This window comes from Oncorhynchus masou, chromosome 3, assembly GCF_036934945.1.
Source record: "Oncorhynchus masou masou isolate Uvic2021 chromosome 3, UVic_Omas_1.1, whole genome shotgun sequence".
NCBI lineage: Eukaryota > Metazoa > Chordata > Actinopteri > Salmoniformes > Salmonidae > Oncorhynchus > Oncorhynchus masou.
In genome coordinates, this window is record NC_088214.1 from 1,670,330 (window position 1) to 1,689,723 (window position 19,394).

General features: G+C 47.3%; 1 protein-coding gene across 3 annotated transcripts in view; it reads left to right on the forward strand.

The window, feature by feature from the left end:
• The window catches only part of ndc1 (NDC1 transmembrane nucleoporin), a 36,386-nt gene that overhangs the window by 2,952 nt on the left and 14,040 nt on the right, over positions 1-19,394 (forward strand). Inside the window, exons 1-8 of one of the 3 annotated variants that reach the window (XM_064928934.1) lie at positions 1,257-1,456; positions 5,713-5,833; positions 6,038-6,139; positions 6,406-6,580; positions 8,738-8,870; positions 13,524-13,632; positions 13,739-13,790; positions 15,253-15,385. In XM_064928934.1, the coding sequence (XP_064785006.1) occupies positions 5,740-5,833; positions 6,038-6,139; positions 6,406-6,580; positions 8,738-8,870; positions 13,524-13,632; positions 13,739-13,790; positions 15,253-15,385 (798 nt within the window). In that variant the 5' untranslated portion in view covers positions 1,257-1,456; positions 5,713-5,739. Of the gene's footprint in view, positions 1-1,256; positions 1,457-5,712; positions 5,834-6,037; positions 6,140-6,405; positions 6,581-8,737; positions 8,871-13,523; positions 13,633-13,738; positions 13,791-15,252; positions 15,386-19,394 lie in introns of those variants that run through there. The other 2 variants (XM_064928927.1, XM_064928920.1) reach the window with 2 other exon arrangements.

The following is a 19,394-nucleotide window of genomic DNA, read 5'->3' on the forward strand; positions in this document are numbered from 1 at the left end:
GGATTACTTTATCCTATCCTAGGTATTCCTTGAAGAGGTGGGGTTTCAGGTGTCTCCGGAAGGTGGTGATTGACTCCGCTGTCCTGGCGTCGTGAGGGAGTTTGTTCCACCATTGGGGGGCCAGAGCAGCGAACAGTTTTGACTGGGCTGAGCGGGAACTGTACTTCCTCAGTGGTAGGGAGGCGAGCAGGCCAGAGGTGGATGAACGCAGTGCCCTTGCTTGGGTGTAAGGCCTGATCAGAGCCTGGAGGTACTGCGGTGCCGTTCCCCTCACAGCTCCGTAGGCAAGCACCATGGTCTTGTAGCGGATGCGAGCTTCAACTGGAAGCCAGTGGAGAGAGCGGAGGAGCGGGGTGACGTGAGAGAACTTGGGAAGGTTGAACACCAGACGGGCTGCGGCGTTCTGGATGAGTTGTAGGGGTTTAATGGCACAGGCAGGGAGCCCAGCCAACAGCGAGTTGCAGTAATCCAGACGGGAGATGACAAGTGCCTGGATTAGGACCTGCGCCGCTTCCTGTGTGAGGCAGGGTCGTACTCTGCGGATGTTGTAGAGCATGAACCTACAGGAACGGGCCACCGCCATGATGTTGGTTGAGAACGACAGGGTGTTGTCCAGGATCACGCCAAGGTTCTTAGCGCTCTGGGAGGAGGACACAATGGAGTTGTCAACCGTGATGGCGAGATCATGGAACGGGCAGTCCTTCCCCGGGAGGAAGAGCAGCTCCGTCTTGCCGAGGTTCAGCTTGAGGTGGTGATCCGTCATCCACACTGATATGTCTGCCAGACATGCAGAGATGCGATTCGCCACCTGGTCATCAGAAGGGGGAAAGGAGAAGATTAATTGTGTGTCGTCTGCATAGCAATGATAGGAGAGACCATGTGAGGTTATGACAGAGCCAAGTGACTTGGTGTATAGCGAGAATAGGAGAGGGCCTAGAACAGAGCCCTGGGGGACACCAGTGGTGAGAGCGCGTGGCGAGGAGACAGATTCTCGCCACGCCACCTGGTAGGAGCGACCTGTCAGGTAGGACGCAATCCAAGCGTGGGCCGCGCCGGAGATGCCCAACTCGGAGAGGGTGGAGAGGAGGATTTGATGGTTCACAGTATCGAAGGCAGCCGATAGGTCTAGAAGGATGAGAGCAGAGGAGAGAGAGTTAGCTTTAGCAGTGCGGAGCGCCTCCGTGATACAGAGAAGAGCAGTCTCAGTTGAATGACTAGTCTTGAAACCTGACTGATTTGGATCAAGAAGGTCATTCTGAGAGAGATAGCGGGAGAGCTGACCAAGGACGGCACGTTCAAGAGTTTTGGAGAGAAAAGAAAGAAGGGATACTGGTCTGTAGTTGTTGACATCGGAGGGATCGAGTGTAGGTTTTTTCAGAAGGGGTGCAACTCTCGCTCTCTTGAAGACGGAAGGGACGTAGCCAGCGGTCAGGGATGAGTTGATGAGTGAGGTGAGGTAAGGGAGAATGTCTCCGGAAATGGTCTGGAGAAGAGAGGAGGGGATAGGGTCAAGCGGGCAGGTTGTTGGGCGGCTGGCCGTCACAAGAAGCGAGATTTCATCTGGAGAGAGAGGGGAGAAAGAGGTCAGAGCACAGGGTAGGGCAGTGTGAGCAGAACCAGCGGTGTCGTTTGACTTAGCAAACGAGGATCGGATGTCGTCGACCTTCTTTTCAAAATGGTTGACGAAGTCATCTGCAGAGAGGGGGAGGGGGGAGGATTCAGGAGGGAGGAGAAGGTGGCAAAGAGCTTCCTAGGGTTAGAGGCAGATGCTTGGAATTTAGAGTGGTAGAAAGTGGCTTTAGCAGCAGAGACAGAGGAGGAAAATGTAGAGAGGAGGGAGTGAAAGGATGCCAGGTCCGCAGGGAGGCGAGTTTTCCTCCATTTCCGCTCGGCTGCCCGGAGCTCTGTTCTGTGAGCTCGCAGTGAGTCATCGAGCCACGGAGCGGGAGGGGAGGACCGAGCCGGCCTGGAGGATAGGGGACATAGAGAGTCAAAGGATGCAGAAAGGGAAGAGAGGAGGGTTGAGGAGGCAGAATCAGGAGATAGGTTGGAGAAGGTATGAGCAGAGGGAAGAGATGAAAGGATGGAAGAGGAGAGAGTAGCGGGGGAGAGAGAGCGAAGGTTGGGACGGCGCGAAACCATCCGAGTAGGGGCAGTGTGGGAAGTGTTGGATGAGAGCGAGAGGGAAAAGGATACAAGGTAGTGGTCGGAGACTTGGAGGGGAGTTGCAATGAGGTTAGTGGAAGAACAGCATCTAGTAAAGATGAGGTCGAGCGTATTGCCTGCCTTGTGAGTAGGGGGGAAGGTGAGAGGGTGAGGTCAAAAGAGGAGAGGAGTGGAAAGAAGGAGGCAGAGAGGAATGAGTCAAAGGTAGACGTGGGGAGGTTAAAGTCGCCCAGGACTGTGAGAGGTGAGCCGTCCTCAGGAAAGGAGCTTATCAAGGCATCAAGCTCATTGATGAACTCTCCAAGGGAACCTGGAGGGCGATAAATGATAAGGATGTTAAGCTTGAAAGGGCTGGTAACTGTGACAGCATGGAATTCAAAGGAGGCGATAGACAGATGGGTAAGGGGAGAGAGAGAGAATGACCACTTGGGAGAGATGAGGATCCCGGTGCCACCACCCCGCTGACCAGAAGCTCTCGGGGTGTGCGAGAACACGTGGGCGGACGAAGAGAGAGCAGTAGGAGTAGCAGTGTTATCTGTGGTGATCCATGTTTCCGTCAGTGCCAAGAAGTCGAGGGACTGGAGGGAGGCATAGGCTAAGATGAACTCTGCCTTGTTGGCCGCAGATCGGCAGTTCCAGAGGCTACCGGAGACCTGGAACTCCACGTGGGTCGTGCGCGCTGGGACCACCAGATTAGGGTGGCCGCGGCCACGCGGTGTGGAGCGTTTGTATGGTCTGTGCAGAGAGGAGAGAACAGGGATAGATAGACACATAGTTGACAGGCTACAGAAGAGGCTACGCTAATGCAAAGGAGATTGGAATGACAAGTGGACTACACGTCTCGAATGTTCAGAAAGTTAAGCTTACGTAGCAAGAATCTTATTGACTAAAATGATTGAAATGATACAGTACTGCTGGAGTAGGCTAGCTGGCAGTGGCTGCGTTGTTGACTTTGTAGGCTAGCTGGTATTGGCTGCGATGTTGACACTACACTAATCAAGTCGTTCCGTCGAGTGTAATAGTTTCTACAGTGCTGCTATTCGGGGGCTAGCTGGCTAGCTAGCAGGTTGATTGCGTTACGTTACCTTAAAAGAACGACAATAGCTGGCTAGCTAACCTAGGAAATCGCTCTAGGCTACACAATTGTCTTAGATACAAAGACGGCTATGTAGCTAGCTAGCTACGATCAAACAAATCAAACCGTTGTATTTTAATAGTTTCTACAGTGCTGCTATTCGGGGGCTAGCTGGCTAGCTACGTTAATAGAACGACAATAGCTGGCCAGCTAACCTAGAAAATCGCTCTAGACTACACAGTTGTCTTAGATACAAAGACGGCTATGTAGCTGGCTAGCTACGATCAAACAAATCAAACCGTTGTACTGTAATGAAGTGAAATGAAAATGTGATGCTACCTGTGGAGCGACGCGGAATGTTGACCGGGTAGTTGAAGTTCAATTCGGTAGAGGTTGGCTAGCTAGCTAGCAGCATCTCCTACGTTAAGGACGACAAATAGCTGGCTAGCTAACCTCGGTAAATTAAGATAATCACTCTAAGTCTACACACTCTAAACTACACAATTATCTTGGAGACGAAGACAGCGAAGACAACTATGTAGCTAGCTGACACTACGCTAATCGAGACGTTCAGTTGAGTGTAATAGTTTCTACAGTGCTGGTGGACAGTGGATGTGGATGTTAGCTAGCTGCTTAGCTAGCTGCTGGGCAGATACGTTAGGACGACGGAATACGATAATTACGCAATTATCTTTGATACAAAGACGGCTATGTAGCTAGCTAAGAGGAAATCGCTAAGATTAGACAAATCAAACCGTTGTACTATAATGAAATGTAATGAAAAGTTATACTACCTGCGGACCGAAGTGTAGATGCGACCGCTCGCTCCAACCCGGAGAGTTGATACCGGTGTGTCTGTTGTCCCTTGTGTCTGTGCTCTTGTAGAATACTGGTTGGAGGGGTATATGCTGGGTGAAGAACATTCAGAAATCTCTTCCAATACAAATTGCCTGTGAGCTTCAGAGGTGAACCCGTTGCATACACAGCTCGAGCATTCATCAGCATTTCTCTGACTACATTCCTCCATTGAGTCATAAACACTTCTGATTCCAGGAGGACCATGAGCTGTTGCTATCGATAAGGTGTCTGATTCATCATTTTCACTTCAAATAGAAGAAGAGGGACTTTTGTCAGAGGTTGCTTGTTGTGAACGCTGAGGGAACTTTATGCACTTGGCCAGATGATTCTACATCTCTGTTGCATTCTTCACATATGATTTCGCACAGTATTTGCAAATGTACACAGCTTTTCCCTTCTACATTTGCTGCAATGAAATGTCTCCACACATCAGATGGTGCCCGTGGCATTTTCCTGTAAAGATTAGAACAAAATTAGTTTAAAAAAACAAACAACAAATGCAATTCCATGTACAGATAAATAGTTAAGCAGTTAGATTAAACAACCCCTTTGTAAGAATAATTTTAAAACATTAAACATGAAACAGGTGAATTAACACTCCTCAGTTAGCAGGCTGAAGCTAAAACCCACATGGTAGCAAAAACTAACTAGCAGAGACTGTTAATAAGTTAGAAATTATTTAAGCACACTTTGCTGTAGGCTACTATTTACTAGTTAACAAAAAAGTATCTGTCGTATAAAATATATTCACCCCACCCAGTATTGTAATCAAAACGTACCAGAAAGCATGTAGTCCTTGGCTCAGACAGTGTAGTAGTGTGGGCTCAATAGCATCTCATTAGTGTGGAAGATCTTGAGAATCAGCTGTACATGTGATGGAAGAGTGCACTGTGAATGCAGAGGGTTGCAATTCCATTGAATTGGGGATAGTTTAACCAACATATGGCACAAGACCTAGAATTGCCTTATGTGTATCCCACAAAAAAATGTTCAAGGTTATAAGCTAACTTAAAAAAAAAAATGTATTTAAGCAAAATTCTCCAAATTCCCGGGCTGAACTTCCCATGGAAAAATCCTGTTACATTTCAGACCCTTTGCAATCCTAGTAGAGGGACAGGTTTATTCTCGCTGAAGAACACTCAACGGTGTTCACTTAAATCGAGGTGGAGTGCGATTTGCTAGCAACAACATTGAGGCGCCATCAGTCGCCGCTTGTAAAAACGTCGATTCTGAAAACCCTGACCTGTACCTATGTTTTTATACAACTATGTGATATGAGGGAAAAAGTCAGGGGTTGTATTCGGGAAGTTTTAAATCTATATTATAGTATTAATTTCTGCACACTAGGGGAGGAATGCGATTTGTACAGAACAAACAAACATGGTTACAGGGAATCGTTTTCTTCCAAGCATCGACTGACGGTGTCTCAATGTTGTTGCTAGCAAATCACGCGACCAGTTATCACAACTCAACTCCGCCTCGATAAAAGAGAACAGAGTTCAGCGTTCCTCGCCTAGACTTATATTAACATCTTCAGGTAACACAATTCTGGCATACCAGTCACTTCCCAATGTGATGTCTTGTATCTGCGGTATGAATGTTGGTGTTTCCAGGTGATATGTTGGAGAGCAGTAGCCAGTATGGCGTGGTCTGTCCTGCTGCTGCTGCCCACCACAGCTCTGTTTGTACTTCTCAGCAGATTCAGTCTGTTTCACCCGATACTCTGGATATCAGGTAAGAGAAGCTTTCATCAGCCAATACACTCACCGAGTACACAATGTCAATGTTTTAGTTCTCTCTAGCCAGGCAGACTAACTTACTCTAGTCGTTCTCTGGCTGTGTAGCAAGCTGAGACAGTTATGTCGGAGACTGCTTGTAAGCACATTATTCTAATGTCTCGTTCTAGAATGCTATTAATTATGTGTTGTCTGCTTCCAGAATGCCTGTCCCTATTGACCAGTGCCAGTGCCATCTTCTCCTTCATTCTGCTATGTGGAGTGGTATTGATGGTGGGCTTTTTCAACCTGGAGTATTACACAGGTGAGCCAGTAGCTGAAGGGTTCTCCCAGGGGATCACACTGAGTGGAAGGAGCCTGAGTTGATTGCTGCACTCCATCTCTTGAGATTGACTCAGGCTGCGTGGGTGGAACCAGGACAATGCAATTACTGTAGAGAAAAAAATATAAATGATGCTCTCACTGTACTGTAGGTGGCTTTGTACATGGAGGTGCCAATGTCCTGGGACAACAGTCCCAGCATTCACCCTGTTTTACTAATTGTTTGATTAATTGATTGATTCCCACCAGTCGTCCCATCCATCGCCTGTTCCAAGATCGCCCTCCTGGGTCAGGTGCTCCACCCCCGTCAGTTCGTCCACTCGCTGGTGCACTGCATCATGGGTGTTGTAGTAGCTTGGTGTTGTGCCTTCACCATCGGAGGGCGCTACAGGTCCTTGGGGCACCCCTGTACACAGGATGAGAGGTGAGACACCACACATGTTTAGGTTTACCTGGCATACACACAGGAATGGAAATTAATTTAAATATAGGTTGTATTTACAATGTTGTGTGTTCACTGGTTGTGCTTTTCTTGTGGCAACAGGTCACACATCTTGCTGCTGTGATGGCACACTGTGGGATTTAATTTTTATTTAACCTTTATTTGACTCGGTTAAGAACAAATCATTATTTATAATGACGGCCTAGGAACAGTGGGTTAACTTCCTTGTTAAGGGGCAGAACGACAGATTTTTACCTTGTCAGTTTGGGGATTCGATCCAGCAACTTTTCAGTTAATGGCCCAACGCTCTAACCACTAGGCTACCTGCCTTTTTAACCCAGTAGATATGGGAGTTGCAAAATGTGATTTATTTTCAAATTCTTTGTGGATCTGTGGGAAATGTCTCTAATATGGTTATACATTTGGTAGGAGGTTAGGAAGTGCAGCTCAGTTTCCACCTCATTTTGTGGGCAGTGAGCACATAGCCTGTCTTCTTAATAGCAAGGCTATGCTCACTGAGTCTCTACATAGTCAAAGCTTTAAGTTTGGGTCAGTCACGGTGGTCAGGTATTCTGCCACTGTGTACTCTTTGTTTAGGGCCAAATAACATTCTAGTTTGCTCTGTTTCTTAATTACTTGACACATTTGGAATAACTATCTTTTTGTTTTCTCATTTGGTTGGGTCTAGTTGTGTTGCTGTCTTGGGGCTCTGTGGGGTGTGTTTGTGAACAGAGCCCCAGGACCAGCTTGCTTAGGGGAATCTTCTCCAGGTTCATCGCTCTGTTGTAGATGGCTTTGTTATGGAAGGTTTGGGAATCGCTTCCTTTTTTAGGTGGTTGTAGAATTTATTTTCTGAATTTTGAGAATTCGTGGGTATTGGCCTAATTCTGCTCTGCATGCATTATCTGGTGTTCTACGTTGTACACGGAGGATATGTTTGCAGAATTCTGTATGCAGAGTCTCAATTTGGTGTTTGTCCCATTTTGTGATTTCTTGGTTGGTGAGCGGACCCCAGACCTCACAACCATAAAGGTGTAACTGATTTAAGTATTTTTTGCCAGATCCTAATTGGTATGTCGGATTTGATGTTCCTTTTGATGGCATAGAAGACCCTTCTTGCCTTGTCTCTCGGATCGTTCACAGCTTTGTGGAAGTTACCTGTGGTGCTGAGGTATGTTTCGTTTTTTGTGTGCTCTAGGGCAATGGAGTCAAGATGGAATTTGTATTTGTGGTCCTGGCAACTGGACCTTTTTTGGAACACCATTATTTTTGGCTTACTGAGATTTAATGTCAGGGCCCAGGTCTGACAGAATCTGTGCAGAAGATCTGCTGCTGTTGGTTGAGGAGAGAAGAACCAGATCATCAGCAAACGGTAGACATTTGACTTCAGATTCTAGTAGGGTGAGGCCGGGTGCTGCAGACCGTTCTGGTGCCCTCGCCAATATTTTGATATTTTGAAGATGGTGGGGCTTAAGCTGCATCCCTGTCTCAACCCACGGTCCTGTGGAAAGATGTGTGTTTGGCCTATTTTTTTTGTGTACATGGATTTTATAAAGTCGTATGTTTTTTCTTTCTCCCCAACACCACTTTCCATCAATTTGTTTTGAAGGCCCTCATGCCAAATTGAGTAGTAGGATTTTTTTTTTTTTTTTTTTTTAAATCAACAAAGCATGGAGACTTTGCCTTTTTTTTGTTTTGCTTGTTTGTTTCTTCACTAATGTTGAGCTGATTTTCTGACGTGCTGTTCCTTCTTTTTCCGAAGTGCATCTCTGTATTGTTTTAGTGACTCACCATAGTGAAGGTGTCGACTCAAGTTTTTTGGATCGCTGTTTTTGGTTGGATAGGTTTCTCAATTTATTTCTTAGGTTTTTGCATTTCAACACCATTTGTCATTCGTTAATTTTGTTAACTTTTTTTTAGATTTGACCAGGGAAGCTGAGAAGTCAAATATACTGTTTAGGTTTTCTACTGCCAAGTTTACACCTTCACTATTACAATGAAACATTTTGTCTAGGAAATTTTTTTGGTTGATTTCTTACTACTTTCTTATTTCTTTTCTTTCTTCCTTTTTTCTTCTTCGATGCCTCATGATTGAGCAAAGCTCCGTTCAATTATATCTGTCTGTTGTGTTGGTTACAGTAGTAGTGGTCCTGAGATGTGCCTGAATGAATTCCACCTGGTGCTGCTGCTCGTGGGGGCCTTCATTGGCTACAGCCACAGCCTGGTGGGAGTGGTCTACAACATGAACTACGTTTCTTTCCACACCATGCAGGTACATACTGTCTCTGTTCTTCCTATCTCTTATTATCCTGGGCCCGGTTTCCCAAAAGCATCTTACATTTAAAGTCTACCCAAAACTACTAATTCCTGTGTTTTAGTGTTTAATACCACTATGTAAGAACAATATTTTCTGTGAACAGATGTTTCATTATGTTAAAGGTTAGTAGCAATTTGTGGAAATCTGTTGCAGCTCAAGTCGTTTACAAAACCTTCAATGCTGGCTGGCTGGCTGGCTGGCTGGCTGGCTGGCTGGGTTGATAAAGTTGCCCGTTATTAATCGACTGGATGACACCACTCGTAGAACAGCTGAGTTTGACACCACTCGCAGAACAGCTGAGTTTGACACATTACATTACATTTACGTCATTTAGCAGACGCTCTTATCCAGAGCGACTTACAAATTGCTTTTATTTTACTAGGCAAGTCAGTTAAGAACAAATTCTTATTTTCAATGACGGCCTAGGAACAGTGGGTTAACTGCCTGTTCAGGGGCAGAACGACAGATTTTGTACCTTGTCAGCTCAGGGATTTGAACTTGCAACCTTTCGGTTACTAGTCCAATGCTCTAACCACTAGGCTACACTGCCGCCCCAGTGACACCACTCGCAGAACAGCTGAGTTTGACACCACTCGCAGAACAGCTGAGTTTGACACCACTCGCAGAACAGCTGAGTTTGACACCACTCGCAGAACAGCTGAGTTTGACACCACTCGCAGAACAGCTGAGTTTGACACCACTCGCAGAACAGCTGAGTTTGACACCACTCGCAGAACAGCTGAGTTTGACACCACTCGCAGAACAGCTGAGTTTGACACCACTCGCAGAACAGCTGAGTTTGACACCACTCGCAGAACAGCTGAGTTTGACACCACTCGCAGAACAGCTGAGTTTGACACCACTCGCAGAACAGCTGAGTTTGACCTTCAGAAGAGCTCCGCTTAACATATACCATCTAAACAAATACGATGAACCATATAAACATATACACTATACCATATAAACATATACTATATACCATATAAACATATACACTATATACCATCTAAACATATACACTATATACCATCTAAACATATACCATAAAAACATATACCATATAAACATATACTATACACTATATACCATATAAACATATACCATATAAACATATACTATACACCATCTAAACAAATGCTATATAAACATATACCATATACTATATACCATATAAACATATACTATATACCATCTAAACATATACTATATACCATATAAACAAATACCATATACAATATAAAAATATACTACATAAACATATACCATATAAACATCATATAAACATATACTATATATCATCTAAACAAATAATATATACACATACTATATAAACATATACCATATACTATATAAATATATAAACATATACTATATAAACATATACCATATACTATATACACATATACCATCTAAACTAATACCATCTAACCATATACCATATAAACACATACCATATACCATATAAACATATACCATATAAACATATACTATATACCATATAAACATATACTATATAAACATATATCATATAAACATATACTATATACCATCTAAACATATACTATACACCATCTAAACAAATACCATATACTATATACACATATACCATCTAAACCAATACCATATAAACACATACCATATAAACATATACCATATACTATATAAACATATACTATAAACCATCTAAACATATACACTATCTACCATCTAAACATATACTATATAAACATATACTATATACCATATAAACATATACCATATAAACATATATCATATAAACATATACTATATACCATATAAACATATACTATATACCATATAAACATATACTATACACCATCTAAACAAATACCATATAAATATATACTATATACCATGTACCATATAAACAGATACTATATACACTATATAAACAGATACTATATACACTATATAAACAGATACTATATACACCATATAAACAGATAACTATATACTATGTACCAGATAAATATATACTATGTACCATATAAACATATGCAGTACAGAAAGTATTCAGACCCCTTCACTCTTTCCACATTTTGTGACGTTACACAGCCTCATTCTAAAATGTGATTAATTAAAAAATGTCCACATCAATCTCCACCCAACACCCCATAATAACAAAGCAAAAAGTTTATTACAAATTTAAAAAACGTGCGTTATTTTCACAAGTATTTAGACTCTTTGCTATGAGACTAGAAATTGAGCTCAGGTGCATCCTGTTTCCATTGATCATCCTTGAGCGTTGAAATTGCGTGTAAATGGCCTGCAATGACAAGCTCAGTGGGATGATGCTGTGACACACCGCCCGTCCGAACAACTCCAGGACAGGATTGACAGATCTGGGGAAGGGTACAGACCTTTATTTTTCTGCAGCATTGAAGGTCCCCAAGAACACAGTGGCCTCCATCATCCTTAAATGGAAGAAGTTTAGAACCACCAAGACTCTTCCTAGAGCTGGCGGCCCAGACAGAGTAATCTGGGGAGAAGGGCCTTGGTTAAGGAGATGAAGGTTCTCCCATCTCTGCAGCCCTCCACCAATCAGGCCTTTATGGTAGTGGCCAGATGGAAGCCACTCCTCAGTAAAAGGCACATGACAGCCCGCTTGGAGTTTGCCAAAAGGCACCTAAAGGACTCTCAGACCATGAGAAACAAGATTCTCTGGTCAGATGAAAAAAGAAATTGAACTCTTTGGCCTGACTGCCAAGCGTCACGTCTTGTGGAAACCAGGTACCACTCATCACCTGGACAATGCCATCCCTACGGTGAAGCGTGGTGGTGGCAGCATTATGCTTTGGATGTTTTTCAGGGGCAGGAACTGGGAGACGAGTCAGGATCGAGGGGAAAGATGAACAGAGCAAAGTACAGAGATATCCTTGATGAAAACCTCCTCAGGAAAACATGAGTGGCTTTGGGACAAGTCTCTGCATGTCCTTGAGTGGCCCAGCCAGAGCCTGGACTTGAACCCAATCAAACATCTGGAGAGACCTGAAAACAGCTGTTCACCGTCACTCCACATCCAACCTGACAGAGCTTGAGAGGATCTGCAGAGAAGAAAGGGAGAAACTCCCCAAATACAGGTGTGCCAAGCTTGTAGCGTCATACCCAAGAAGACTTGAGGCTGTAATCGCTGCCAAAGGTGCTTCAACAAAGTACTGAGTAGAGGGTCTGAATATTTATGTAAATGTAGTATTTCAATTTTATATTTTTAATACAGTTGCAACATTTGAAACTTGTTTTTGCTTTGTCATTACGGAGTGTGTGTGTGTGTGTGTGTATAGACTGAGGGGAGGGGAACACAGTGTAATACATTTTAGAATAAGGCTGTCACTTAACAAAATGTGGAAGGGTCACGTGCTGCTGTTTGAAGGGTCGCGTGCTGCTGTTTGAAGGGGCGCGTGCTGCTGTTTGAAGGGGCGCGTGCTGCTGTTTGAAGGGTCGTGTGCTGCTGTTTGAGGGGTCGCGTGCTGCTGTTTGAAGGGTCGCGTGCTGCTGTTTGAAGGGTCGCGTGCTGCTGTTTGAAGGGTCGCGTGCTGCTGTTTGAAGGGTCGCGTGCTGCTGTTTGAAGGGTCGCGTGCTGCTGTTTGAAGGGTCGCGTGCTGCTGTTTGAAGGGTGCGTGCTGTTTTGAAGGGTCGCGTGCTGCTGTTTGAAGGGTCGCGTGCTGCTGTTTGAAGGGTCGCGTGCTGCTGTTTGAAGGGTCGCGTGCTGCTGTTTGAAGGGGCGCGTGCTGCTGTTTGAAGGGGCGTGCTGCTGTTTGAAGGGGCGCGTGCTGCTGTTTGAAGGGTCGCGTGCTGCTGTTTGAAGGGGCGCGTGCTGCTGTTTGAAGGGTCGCGTGCTGCTGTTTGAAGGGTCGCGTGCTGCTGTTTGAAGGGGCGCGTGCTGCTGTTTGAAGGGGCGCGTGCTGCTGTTTGAAGGGGCGCGTGCTGCTGTTTGAAGGGTCGCGTGCTGCTGTTTGAAGGGTCGCGTGCTGCTGTTTGAAGGGTCGCGTGCTGCTGTTTGAAGGGTCGCGTGCTGCTGTTTGAAGGGTCGCGTGCTGCTGTTTGAAGGGGCGCGTGCTGCTGTTTGAAGGGGCGCGTGCTGCTGTTTGAAGGGGCGCGTGCTGCTGTTTGAAGGGTCGCGTGCTGCTGTTTGAAGGGATCTCTCTCGGAGCTGATCTGGCATCAGTTTTGATGCATGGCGAACGTTCTCTGCGTGGTGTTTTGTGAAACTCATGCTACATAATCGTCCGTTTTAGGAACACAGCATCGTTAAAACACATGTAAGCTTAAGCTCTATCTGGAAACTGGGCCCAGTTAGGGAGAACACCTGTCCCCTCTTCCCAGAGAACTCCTGTCCCAGAGAAACGCCCAGTGTATAAAACTACAAGATAATGGATGACTGCTACTTTGTAATATGAGACATCAGGAAGTGCCATGTTCTCCTCAAGCTGCTGAGGGAGGACGGCTCATCATGAGGTCTGGAATGGAGTCAATGGAATCGACCACATGGAAACCACGTCTTCGTTTGATTCCATTTGCTCCATTCCAGACCTCATCATGAGCCCTCCTCCCCTCAGCAGCCTCCACTGCTCTGCTTTCATGTTTCAGCAATACAAGTACCTCCGCTTCAAGGGAGCTCTGCCCCTAGTGGTGAAGGCCAGTGCTGTTCAGGCTCTCTACTGTCTCAGGACCTTCCTCCTGCTGTATTTCTTCATGGGTAAGGAGACTAGTCAGGCATGGCTTTGTGTATGAGCTATTCAGTGGGGTGTCTCCCAACTGTTCTGTAGTCAAAAGATATTGATGTTTATCTCCCTGTCTTTCAGGATATGCACCACGAGCCTGGATCTGTAAGACACTTGACCTCAACATCAACAGGTTAACCTCACAGTATTATTTAAATCTGCCCCTCTCACCCCCTCCACTGCTAGGCAGCCGACCCCACCCCCTCCACTGCTAGGCAGCTGACCCCACCCCCTCCACTGCTAGGCAGCCGACCCCACCCCCTCCACTGCTAGGCAGCCGACCCCACCCCCTCCACTGCTAGGCAGCCGGCCCCACCCCCTCCACTGCTAGGCAGCCTTTCCCACCCCCTCGAGCCGGCCCCACCCCCTCCACTGCTAGGCAGCCGGCCCCACCCCCTCCACTGCTAGGCAGCCGGCCCCACCCCTCCACTGCTAGGCAGCCGGCCCCACCCCCTCCACTGCTAGGCAGCCGGCCCCACCCCCTCGACTGCTAGGCAGCCGGCCCCACCCCCTCCACTGCTAGGCAGCCGGCCCCACCCCCTCCACTGCTAGGCAGCCGGCCCCACCCCCTCCACTGCTAGGCAGCCGGCCCCACCCCCTCCACTGCTAGGCAGCCGACCCCACCCCCTCCACTGCTAGGCAGCTGGCCCCACCCCCTCGACTGCTAGGCAGCCGGCCGCACCCCCTCGACTGCTAGGCAGCCGGCCCCACCCCCTCGACTGCTAGGCAGCCGGCCCCACCCCCTCGACTGCTAGGCAGCTGGCCCCACCCCTCGACTGCTAGGCAGCTGGCCCCACCCCCTCGACTGCTAGGCAGCTGGCCCCACCCCCTCGACTGCTAGGCAGCTGGCCCCACCCCCTCGACTGCTAGGCAGCTGGCCCCACCCCCTCGACTGCTAGGCAGCTGGCCCCACCCCCTCGACTGCTAGGCAGCTGACCCCACCCCTCGACTGCTAGGCAGCTGACCCCACCCCCTCGACTGCTAGGCAGCTGACCCCACCCCCTCCACTGCTAGGCAGCTGACCCCACCCCCTCCACTGCTAGGCAGCTGACCCCACCCCCTCCACTGCTAGGCAGCTGACCCCACCCCCTCCACTGCTAGGCAGCTGACCCCACCCCCTCCACTGCTAGGCAGCTGACCCCACCCCCTCCACTGCTAGGCAGCTGACCCCACCCCCTCCACTGCTAGGCAGCTGACCCCACCCCCTCCACTGCTAGGCAGCTGACCCCACCCCCTCCACTGCTAGGCAGCTGGCCCCACCCCCTCGACTGCTAGGCAGCTGGCCCCACCCCATCGACTGCTAGGCAGCTGGCCCCACCCCCTCCACTGCTAGGCAGCTGGCCCCACCCTCTCCACTGCTAGGCAGCTGGCCCCACCCCCTCGACTGCTAGGCAGCTGGCCCCACCCCCTCGACTGCTAGGCAGCTAGCCCCACCCCCTCCACTGCTAGGGGACTCCTCATATTCCTTTCCTAATGTATTTTCAGTCCTACGTTGAGTTTCCAGGGAAACTGGACTGTTGATGTCAACATGGAATGGTACATGCATCAAGACAGACTAAACAGATGACAGAGGTGTTCTGGTCTCCCCCTCCCAGTTCAATCCATTCCCTGGACAGTGTGTCTAGTCTATTGGACCTGTCCCTCCTGTACCACCTGTGGATCAGTGGGACCTTCCTCCTCCTCACCTGGTACATCACAGTACTGCTCTTCAGGATCTTTGTTACCGAGGTACATATAACTCCCCTGACCCCTGTAACGCCTCGATCAGACCGACAGCGGCGTTGCATTTCTGGTACACCAGATTGGACCGCTGCGTTTGCCTTGCAGCGTTGCAGAGGCAGGTGCGGTACGTTCTGCTTGGTGCGTACGTCGGATTCATCCCATCGTATCAAACTGTATGAGTAGACTTGACAGAAATAGTAGCAAAAGGGTGAATGTTGAACTTTTGTTGCACACACCTCCAGTCAAAATGTTGGATTAGATAATGAAATAAGTTTGACTGCAGTATTTATTACGTAGAATTGATTAAATGACGCTGTCGGTCTGATCGGAGCGTAACCTTCACTGTACTGCTCCTCAAGACCTGACCCAAACCTCTGACCCTCCTCCTCCTAACCTTCACCTGGTACTGTACATCACTGTACTGCTCCTCAGGACCTGACCCAAACCTCTGACCCTCCTCCTCCTAACCTTCACCCTTGTACAAAACATCACTGTACTGCTCCTCAGGACCTGACCCTAACCTCTGACCCTCCTCCTAACCTTCACCTGGTACTGTACATCACTGTACTGCTCCTCAGGACCTGACCCTAACCTCTGACCCTCCTCCTCCTAACCTTCACCTGGTACTGTACATCACTGTATTGCTCTGTGGGGTGGGGGTGGGGACTGCCCCCTCTGGGGGTGTGGCGGTAGTGACTGCCTAAAGGGTTGGGAATTAACTGATTAATCAATTAGCCTACATCCCAGACCATTTTCATCTCCAACCTTTTTAACCGGCTCTCCTCTCTAGGGAGGTTCCCGTTGCTTGGGAAGCAGCCACAGTTCGTCCTTTATTTAAAGGGGAGATCAATCTGATCCTAACTGTTATAGGCCTATTTCTATTTTGCCCTGTTTATCAAAAGTGTTGGGAAAAACTTGTCAATAATCAACTGACTGGCTTACTTGATGTCTAGTAGTATAGTATTCTCTCTGCTATGCAATCCGGTTTCAGCGCAGGTTATGGATGTGTCACTGCAACCCTAAAAGGTCCTCAATGATGTCACCATTGCCCTTGATTCTAAGCAATGTTGTGCTGCTGTTTTTATCGACTTGGGCAAAGCTTTTGTTCCTGAAGACCATTCCATTCTTGTGGGCCGGCTAATGAGTTTTGGTGTCTCTGAGGGGTCTTTGGCCTGGTTTGCTAACTACCTCTCTCAAAGAGTGCAGTGTATAAAGTCAGAACATCTGCTGTCTCAGCCACTGCCTGTCACTAAGGGTGTACCCCAAGGGTCGATTCTAGGCCCCACGTTCTTCTCAGTTTGCATCAACAACATCGCTCAGGAGGTAGGAAGCTCTCTCATTCATTTATATGCAGATGATAGTCTTGTACTCAGCTGGCCCCTCCATGGATTTGGTGTTAAACACTCTAAAACATGCTTGTTGGACACTAACAAAGCTTTTCTCTGCCCTTAACCTTGTTCTGAACACCTCCAAAACAAAGGTCATGTGGTTTGGTAAGAAGAATGCCCCTCTCCCCACAGGTGTGATTACTACCTCTGAGGGTTTAGAGCTTGAGGTGGTCACCTCATACAAGTACTTGGGAGTATGGCTAGACAGTAGACTGTCCTTCTCTCAGCACATATCAAAGCTGCAGGCTAAAGTTAAATCTAGACTTTGTTTCCTCTATCGTAATTGCTCCTCTTTCACCCCAGCTGCCAAACTAACCCTGATTCAGATGACCATCCTACCCATGCTAGATTACGGAGATATCATTTATAGATCGGCAGGTAAGGGTGCTCTCGAGCGGCTAGATGTTCTTTACCATTCGTCCATCAGATTTGCCACCAATGCTCCTTATAGGACACATCACTGCACTCTATACTCCTCTGTAAACTGGTCATCTCTGTATACATTCATCTAGCATTCATCTAGGCTAGCCTTGAAAAGGAGTCTGTCGTTGAGAGGGGGCACGTCTTATTTTGAGATGGAAAAATAATTATTCAAATGACAGGCCTACTTCAGAAATGCAAATGAATGCAGTGTAATTGTAAGGAATAGTCTTGCTAAATGATATTATTATACAGATTTAAATACGTGTCATAATAACCAAATGGAGCGTGTTAATAAATCACATTAGTTTCACATGAATACAACCAGTGTAGACCTTACATGATCATAAACAGACGAGCAGCAGGGTATTAGCTGAGAGGAGTATATGGGACATGATCATAAACAGACTAGCAGCAGGGTATTAGCTGAGCGAAAATTTGAAATGCTTATAATTAACTGTAGTAGCTTCAATGCCATACAACTCTCCTTCCGTGGCCTCCAACTGCTCTTAAATACAAGTAAAACTAAATGCATGCTCTTTAACCGATCGCTGCCTGCACCTGCCCCCATCACTACTCTGCACGGCTCTGTCTTAGAATATGTGGACAACTACAAATACCTAGGTGTCTGGCTCGACTGTAAACTCTCCTTCCGGACTCACATTAAACATCTCCAATCCAAAGTTAAATCTAGAATCGGCTTCCTATTTCACAACAAAGCCTCTTTCACTCATGCTGCCAAACATACCCTCGTAAAACTGACCATCCTACCAATCCTCGACTTCGGCGATGTCATTTACAAAATAGCCTCCAGCACGCTACTCAACAAATTGGATGCAGTCTATCACAGTGCCATCCGTTTTGTTTCACCAAAGCCCCATATACTACCCACCACTGTGACCCGTATGCTCTAGTCGGCTGGTCCTCGCTTCATATTGGTCGCCAAACCCACTGGCTCCAGGTCATCTACAAGTCTCTGCTAGGTAAAGCCCCGCCTTATCTCAGCTCACTGGTCACCATAGCAACACCCACCTGTAGCACGCACTTTAGCAGGTATATCTCACTGGTCACCCCCAAAGCCAACACCTTCTTCGGAACGAACTGCAAAAATCACTGAAGCTGGAGTCTTATCTCCCTCTCTAACTTTAAGCATCAGCTGTCTGAGCAGCTTACCGATCAAACCAGTCAGTCCATCATGTTGCATACGAACAACACAGAGGACGTTAACACGGTCACTAACAACACAGAGGACGTTAACACGGTCACTAACAACACAGAGGACGTTAACACGGTCACTAACAACACAGAGGACGTTAACACGGTCACTAACAACACAGAGGACGTTAACACGGTCACTAACAACACAGAGGACGTTAACACGGTCACTAACAACACAGAGGACGTTAACACGGTCACTAACAACACAGAGGACGTTAACACGGTCACTAACAACACAGAGGACGTTAACACGGTCACTAGCAACACAGAGGACGTTAACACGGTCACTAGCAACACAGAGGACGTTAACACGGTCACTAACAACACAGAGGACGTTAACACGGTCACTAACAACACAGAGGACGTTAACACGGTCACTAACAACACAGAGGACGTTAACACGGTCACTAGCAACACAGAGGACGTTAACACGGTCACTAACAACACAGAGGACGTTAACACGGTCACTAACAACACAGAGGACGTTAACACGGTCACTAACAACACAGAGGACGTTAACACGGTCACTAGCAACACAGAGGACGTTAACACGGTCACTAGCAACACAGAGGACGTTAACACGGTCACTAGCAACACAGAGGACGTTAACACGGTCACTAACAACACAGAGGAGGTTAACACGGTCACTAACGACACACACGGGGAACGTTAACGCGGACACTAACGACACACACGGGGGACGTTAACGCGGACACTAACGACACACACGGGGGACGTTAACGCGGACACTAACGACACACACGGGGGACGTTAACGCGGACACTAACGACACACACGGGGGACGTTAACGCGGACACTAACGACACACACGGGGGACGTTACTAACGACACACACGGGGGACGTTAACGCGGACACTAACGACACACACGGGGGACGTTAACGCGGACACTAACGACACACACGGGGGACGTTAACGCGGACACTGGAGACCGCTGTCCCAACTGGACTGGATAGATAAGTAGATATA